Source organism: Phoenix dactylifera, chromosome 13 (assembly GCF_051530095.1).
Source record: "Phoenix dactylifera cultivar Ajwa chromosome 13, Ajwa_hap1_PhDact_Kaust_v1.1, whole genome shotgun sequence".
Taxonomy (NCBI): domain Eukaryota; kingdom Viridiplantae; phylum Streptophyta; class Magnoliopsida; order Arecales; family Arecaceae; genus Phoenix; species Phoenix dactylifera.
Window position 1 is genome coordinate 21660672 of NC_143202.1, and position 8533 is coordinate 21669204.

General features: G+C 35.2%; 1 protein-coding gene across 1 annotated transcript; it reads left to right on the forward strand.

The window, feature by feature from the left end:
* The first annotated feature begins 240 nt into the window (after nucleotides 1–240).
* LOC103722828 (cytochrome b5-like) lies at nucleotides 241–6371 on the forward strand. Its single transcript, XM_008813523.6, has 3 exons — nucleotides 241–425; nucleotides 5728–5794; nucleotides 5888–6371. The coding sequence occupies exons 1-3, from the start codon at nucleotides 339–341 to the stop codon at nucleotides 6130–6132; spliced, it is 399 nt and encodes a 132-aa protein (XP_008811745.1). The 5' UTR covers nucleotides 241–338; the 3' UTR covers nucleotides 6133–6371.
* The last annotated feature ends 2162 nt before the right edge of the window (nucleotides 6372–8533 follow it).

Below are 8533 nucleotides of genomic sequence, written 5' to 3' on the forward strand. Positions count from 1 at the left end.
CTCTTGGTGGAGTCGGGTTTCCGGAAAACCGTAATTGCGATGCCCGCAAGTTCCAATGACGTGTCAAGATGGCATTCGTTGATTTCTCTGGCTGTCCATCCTTAGATTGCCATGTCAGATTGTGACTGGGTTTGGTAAATATCCGGGTAGATTCTTGTCTGATGACAGGGATCACACACCTTTTCCTTCCATTTTCTATTAAAAAAATGAGATATCTTTATATAAATATGAAATAGACGTGCTCACCTACCGTGCCTCTCTACCCCCCTCCAAATCGTCGTCTTCTTCGTTGCTGTCTTGGTTTCGTTGGGATCCAAGAAAGAGTGAGGGGGAGAGAGATGGGGAGCGATGCGAAGGTGTACACGTTGGAGGAAGCCTCGAAGCACAATTCCAACGAGGATTGTTGGCTCGTCATCGGCGGCAAGGTATTCTTGGATTTGATTCGCGATCTGTGGTAAAAAAAATCTCATCTTTTGGTAGTTTGGTCCATTTTTGTACATGTTTGTTTGGTCGTCCATGAATTGATCTATCTATCTGTGGATCCGTCTCTTGGGATTGGTTTAATGAAAAAAGGGGAAGGGAATATTTACCTATCTAACGAATCGATTCTGGGATACTTTTAGTGGGAAAAGGTGAAGCTTTGTTGATTGTTGCTGCACAGAAAGGGCTGATCTCTCTCATTGGAGCAGAAGTATTTTGATACACTAGGATTTTTAGATAAAACCCTTTGATATCTATGAGTACATGCAAAATATTTTGCTTAATACTTACGTCTATGCAGAAAAAAGATTAAGAATCCAGCCATACTCTACTTGTTTGCACAATTGGTTAGTTAGATAATTAATCATGCCAAGCATATGTTGTGAAGTTTTAGTAATTCAGATGAGCATGAGGGGACTCCATTCAGTGTTGAAGATCAGAATTCAGAAGACAATCTTAAAGATTATAATTTTATTAAAGAATTTTCTCTGGGAACTTATGCAATCAGAGAGAGAAAGAGAGGGAGCATACCTACTGATGGTTGTGCTTTGTCTAGTCGACCCTCATATCTTGGTAATGTGATGGGGCTTCATTTGAGTTGTTTTGCTAATGGAAAACCCTGCTAAATTGCACTGGGAATTTGATAGATGTTAAGGGGCTTTGCCTGCTTATTCATCTCTTCATGGACATTGTCAGGTTTGTTCTCTTGATAACTCAGTTTGCATGTGTTCTATAATCCATCCAAATGCTACTTGCCTATACATTGTTTTTGACATCTTCGTGCTTCTGTTACTTCTATTGTCTTTCCTGCTCTTCGAACTGAGTTTTGTAGCTTTATTGATTGAGGCACTGATTCTATTGATCATTCTTTTGTTGAATCTTGCATCTTGTCTAGAAAAACTCATGTTATATAGGCAGCAAGATGTCATTTCTCGTCCCAATATTATTATTGAGTAATGTGCAATGATCTCAATGCTAGCCTGGATTCATCAATTGCCCTCAGACATAGGCAATACATGTGCAATTCATATATCCATTGTATTACCTAAAGGTTGTCTAAATCAGTGTTTTAAATCCTGGTGGGACGGGAGCCATCCCATCCGTCCTATCCCGTTCATGTGAGAAATTGGGACTGGGACATGGACTCCAAAAGCCATCCACTTAGGGGAAGAATAAGAAAGAGGAAAGAAAGAAAGGAATGAAAGAAGAAGAAAAGGGGAAAAGAAAGGAAGAAAAGAAGGAAGAAAGGAAATAAAGAAAGGCAGGAAGGGAGAAGAAAAGAAAGAAAGGACAAAAATAAGAAAGAAGGAAAAGAAAGAAGAAGAAAAAGGAAAGAAAGAAAGGAAGAAGAAAAAAGGAAAGGAAAGAAGGAAGAAAGGAAAGAAAGAAGAAAAGAAACAAACAAAAGAAGAAAGAAATAAAAGAAAGAAGAATGGGAGAGAGATGGAGGGTAGCTACCTGGACACTTGACCGGGATGGTTGCTGCGATGAGGCACTACAGCAGGGCCTCTCGTTTCATGGAGAAACTGAGACAATCCAGTCTCACGGGATTTAAAACCTTGGTCTAGATGGCTGGCAATCTAGTTTCTCATGAATGTGTTTTTAATATCATCTACTATCAATATGAAGACATGTGGTACTTCATGCATTTATTATCTTATTGGCATATTCTCTATCTGTAATCGATCCTCAGTTTCATAAGGGGGATATATATGTGTGCAACTCCCTGCAACTTTTACATACATGCAAATGTTATGCATTGCTATGTTACATCAGTCATAATTAAGATTTATCATCTAATGATAGTATATATAATACCTAATGGCTCATTAGTGAATAGCTCTGCTCATTTCATTCATCACAACCTTGCTCTGCAGCTTTCTGAAAACTCAAGACACCCTGCCCATTTTCAAAGTTATTACTAACGGCACGGTAGTTTCTTATATTTGAGGAGGGCCAAGGTGGCTGAGGAAAAATGTTGTATTAGCTTCAAGTTGGTGCAGATTTGGATGTGCTCTTATACGATCCATATTGATTCCATCTTTTAAACAAGTCACATTTTCTTGATCCAAGCTTGATCTAAAATCCAAATGATTGGTTCAGAGAATCATTTTTTTCACTTGATAGATTCATATTCTTCCAGTTGGTTGTGGAGCTCTTATATGATCCATATTGATTCTATCTTTTAAACAATGACATTTTCTGGATCCAAGCTTCATCCAAAATCCAAATGACTCGTTCAGATTGAATCAGGTTATTTTCACTTGATAGGTTCATATTCTTCCAGTTGGTTGTGGACCACAAAAAAGGTCAATCTGATCCACTTGCAGCATTTAGAGAAATAGGTCAATGTGATCCAATCCACTAAGTATGCTTTCTAAATTTCATCCAAATCTTTATAGTTATTCAAGATGTACAATGCAACTGTCCAATTTCATTTTTCTTTTCTAATTTTTATTTTCTAGATCGAGTTTTACAATGAAACTTTTAGGTCTGGACAGGCCTGTAGCTCGAACGTGCAATTGTGTGACTTATCCCTTGATATTTTTCTCAGTGCTTGATATTTTTCTCTTATACTTCTCAGCGCTTGATATTTTTCCATCATGTTGTGACTTATTCCTCGAAAATTTGTGGTCTTAATGTGCTTTTGATGTCCAAGTACTATATTCTTATAATGGACAGTGTTGTTTTTTCCAATTTCGCTCTTGCTTTTTCATTTTCACTCTTGCTTTCAATTTCATTCAGCAAACAGTTTATGCAGCATTTTTAAGAAAACTGCTTTAAATTCTAAGGAAATTATGGCAAGCCTAAAAGGTCATTTGATAGGTCAAAGCTCCTAAATATGTTCTGGTCATTAAGCAATAAAACTTAAGAGGATGTCCACATAAATCTCAATTGCAGTCCAAACAAACTTAAAACAGTGTGTTAATCCTATGATGATCAAAGAAGTCTGTGTTGTCTGTTTGGTGACAGAAAATTGTTGCATCATTCAAGCACGTGTGCAATTAAAATAGAAGAGAATGAGGACAGTCAGAATAGCAAGCTATTTAAAGGAAGAAACTACATAAGTTGAATCTTTCAAGAATGTACAAGAATAGTCATAGATTGACTAGAAGACAGCAGATAAAAGGGAGAGTTCAGAAAAAAGATAATGAGGAAAAACATAAGATTAGAGGAGTAGAAGGGTAAGATATGGAAGGCAGTGGCCATGCATGTCCTTTTTCTGCTCTATCTCACTACAAATTTTTAGACATACTATTGGACCCTTTTAATTGCAGTCCTTTGAAGTCCACTAAACTTGGGGCTTGTTTGGATAACCCGGCTGGATCTTCAAGATTGGAAACAGGATTTCTAGTATTACAGAATATGAGGCCTGGCCCAACCCATGTCAACCAGACCTCTTCAGCCTATTTCTGCAAGGAGAAAAAAAAAGACATGCTAAGGTTTTTTTTTTTTCTCCCTATGAGATTTGGGCCGGCCTACTCCGAAGGTTTTTTTTTTTTGTGAATTCTGTGATTATAGGCCTGGTCCAACCTGTGGTCATGTGAATTCTGCTGGATTGCATAGGATTATCTAAATAGGCCCTTAAGTGCTACAATATTATCCAGTTTGGACTTAAGCAGCTGCTTATAACCCAATTGTTGTACCTCTCCTCCATTTGAAGGATGTTTTGGGTTTCAAGGGAAGTGCTTTTCCACGTGTTTGAGTTGTTTTTCCCCATCTCTCTTAGCTACTTAATCACTTTTCTCTGTAACTGATTGTGCAGCAGTCTTTTCTTAAAGTAATGCTATTTTGCATAGTGGGGCCTATTTCATTTTTTTTCAATAAAGAACTGCCATTATCGCTGATAACAGGTATTATATTCATTGCCATCATATATGTTCTACTTTGTGCTGTGCTTTTCAATTGAATGGTATCAAAGATCGAAACTTGGTTTTAGCCTTGGTTTTGGCTAGAGCACGTGGGTTTGAATTTCAGTAGTTTCAATGTTTTTTGTTAGATCTCAGAGTTTTGATTAAAACAAAAGAAGAGAACCTTTTCAAGCTGAGAAATAACAGAGCAAAATAATGCACAAATTGGGAAAATAATTATGTATTGATTTAGGTTATATTTGTCATGGGGATCCACATAGCATATTATGTAGTTTCAGTCATTTTTAGACCTTTACAAGCTATCTAGGATATTTAAAACATAGTAATACTCAAAACTAAAGTCCGGCAGAAATAGAAATAGAAAACAAAAGGGAATACCAAAAAAACTTAGAAGTTGTATTGCAATCAAAATTATATTTGTTGAGAATATAAAATAACAGAAGTTCTGTATTTTTGGATACTTTATCAAACGTCTGCAATGCCTCCAAAAGAACTTGCATAGTTTATACATATATAAAACAAAACATGAAGACAAAAAAAAAATTTAAAACAAGAGTTGGACTGCATACTTTATTTTAATTCCTTGAAAAAAGTTAAGTTTTCAAAATCAATGATAGGATATCCAAATTCAAGTTCTGAAATGTTGAACATGATATACATTATAAAAAAAGTGCTATATACCAAAATTCATGTGTTTGGGTGCTCTCCAATCTAATCAAGTAGATGTTAAAATGGATGGTTCTAATAATATGATACCATGTCTAACTATGATTTAATCATCAAAACCTACTGAATTTAAATATATCTATTTTTAAGATGTGTAGATCATGACCTATAAAGTGCTTTTTCAATTTATATGCTCTATCATGTCTTGTAACCACAATAGTGTAATTGATACTACTCATTTTATACCAACTTGATGCATAGATTAGAGATCTTCGAAATGTATGAATTTTGGTTTCTAGATCTTTTTTGCAGTATAGATTATGTTCAACAGTTTGGATCTTCAATCTGAATGGTCTATCATTATTTTAAAATTGTTGGCTCCTTTTACAAGGAGTTAACATAAAGTGTGTGGTCCAACTCTTAACCAATATTCGTGTAACAAAATATGAGTTTGATATTTTGAAAGGCCTCCTATAGTTGTTACCAAGGTTCGCAGTCTCGGTACTGGACCTTGTACCGGTGATGCATTGGCACTTTCAGACAAGGCTTGATGATTATGATTATGGTTATGGATTACTAGCACTGCTGGAAGTTGCTGATTCCATAAGACATTCATACTTTGCAGCTGTTCATGTTGATTCTTTTCCTTGCCGTCACAGTTGCCATTAAAACTGAACATCTCGTTTACATGATCTCTATGTTTGCACAGGTTTATGATGTAACGAAATTCTTGGAAGATCATCCAGGCGGAGACGAGGTTTTGTTGTCGTCAACTGGTAAACCTGTTTAGACTTGCCAATGCTCAAGAATATGTGAAATATTTTTGACAATGTGGTAATTTACCTGTGATATGATTCTGCAATTTGTAGGAAAGGATGCCACAGATGATTTTGAGGATGTGGGGCACAGTACCACTGCAAGGGCGATGATGGATGAGTACTGTGTTGGGGAGATAGATGCATCGACAATTCCCACCAAAGTCAAATACACCCCTCCCAAGCAACCTCACTACAACCAGGACAGGACTTCTGATTTCATCATTAAGCTTCTCCAGTTTTTGGTTCCATTGGCTATCTTGGGGGTGGCTGTTGGTATCAGAATCTACACAAAATGAGCTTAATGTGTTGCCAAGTTAAATAAATTAGCGAGAAGTCGGTATTTGCAATGTCTTCCATTACTGCAACTCTAGGAGACTTAAGTGTGTCTGTTAACTCTCTGCTTATGTCTCATTTCTGGGGTTACTTCTCATTTCTGGTTAACTTATTTTCATCTGTTATTCCTGTGATACTGGAACATATACTCTTCTCCATGCCTGAGATTCCCTTGAATGTTTTCATTTGTTGCCTTTTGAAATGTTATCTTCTTCAACAATTATGTTTGTTATAGCTGACCCTAACTATAGAAAAGAGTGGCAGCATAGCTAATCGTAAAATATGACTCAAACGGGTATCAGATTGTGCTATATAAACTTGATGAAAGCTTAATTCACTGAGAGAAACTTAATATCGTATTTTCTGTTCACGAAGAATGCACAGATCAGAATATTCATATAGCAGGATCAATGTCATGCTACAATTGTTGTCTCCCAAGCACTCCACTTTAGGTCCTCAGTGCTTGCTAATAATTGCGAAATCCATCAAGCCTCAATTTATTTCGACAAAATGAGGAATGATGGAATTGGAGTTCATTTTTCATACATGCACTGTCCTCTACAACATGATAATACTGACTTCAGCTATTTGTTCCTCTTGACTGATGCAGCATGTTCTGAATCATGTTTTATGTTGGTTCTTCTGACCCTGGATTTTCCTCAAGCATGGTAATTCAATGATGCAATCAACAGTGGAGTGATCGAATGGCAATATTATCCCATCCTTTATTCTGCTAATTAAAAAAGAAATTTAATGGTGACTTTTGATTTTTAATGTTCATACCATGACTTTCTGAGGTTTACCTAGAAATTATTTACAGAATTTGCAACTGGGATTTGACTCACTTCTTTGATTCTTATTACCATTTTTTTGTTTATGACCAACATAGTCATTTAACACCAGAAAAGTATTCTTATTATTTCTCAGAGGGGCCTCTTTTTCGGTTCTTGTTGGACAGTGAGGGAAAGGGAACGATCCTGCTGCACTTTGCTTTTGTTATTTTAATATTCTCTCAACCACTGAAAAAGCAAGAGTTCGAATGCCCTGTCAAGTAATAAAGTTCATATTTTTATATTTAAATGAAGTTATTTGCCCAATTTTAAATAATAAATTATTTCCATAAAAATAGTTAATTCATTTTCCCTTTTGTACAAGATTAAACAAAAATACATACTTTCATGCTATTTATTGAATATTTTAAACTTTAGCATTTAAAAATTAAAAATATCAATAAATTCTACGGGTTTTTTTTTGAAACTTAGATGAATCATGTTTTTTTCTATCTGCAACAAATGAGTAGTGTATGATATAGATTAATATAATTCAAAAATAGTATTTAAAATGAAAAATTGTCAATAATTATGCATGTTTTTATATTATATCTAATTTTTAAATTTATTTTAAATTTTTAATTATAAATCTAACCGGATCGATAAATCCAATGGCTTAGTCGAGGTTGTAGTGATCCTGCCTCTTGGCTAGGTCGATCTCCGACTTGGGTTCGATATCAATGCTCTAAACACTATGAACATGCACCTCACACACCATCTCTAAACCATCTCTACACATTAGTGTGACCTCTAAGAAATTAACCATTGTCCTATTTGGAAACATTTTGAAGCAGACTGGATTTGTTTAGAGAAGAACTGGCACTGGATTTTGAAACAGAGTAGAACGCAGTAAAAAAATTTTATAGAACTAGAAGCAGTAAAAAAGTTCCTAGTCAAGATTCTAGAAAGTATCCACTTCTAAAAGATTTGACTTCCATGTCAGCCCGAGACAAACTGTGAATCTTCATTCATCTCGGTCTCGGCCATCAAAAATCTTTGGGGTAATAAATTTTGAAACTGTAATAAACTTTGAATTTTGAAACTGTAAATTTTTATCTGGTCATTGATTTTATTATATCAGTTCCTTTTATACATACAGCATTTTTATTCTCCAAATCCTATAGAATTTCAATGTCAACTCAGCTTCTTTGGCTCATTTCTATTTAAAATATGATAAGTTAAGCTCAAAGCATGTAGATATAACTTCACAGGCCAACAAAAGGTCATGTGAAAAGGACCTGAAAGTAATCATGTAAAAGACTGCAAGACCATAAAGATGAATGGCGTTAAGATAATTTAGATTGGCCCCAAAACAAATTCAATTATAGTTATGCAGTCGCAGTGTGACATTTATGACAAGCCATAGTACCCTTCAGAAAACATAGTTTAATTTCATTAAGAAAACTTAGAAAGATTATAATTGTCAATCCATTCTATTGACTATAACAAAGAAATTTTATTATTTAATCTCAAATATAGAAGCTCCAACAGACCAAAAGGATAGTCATTAAAATATATGAACAAAAGTACATAT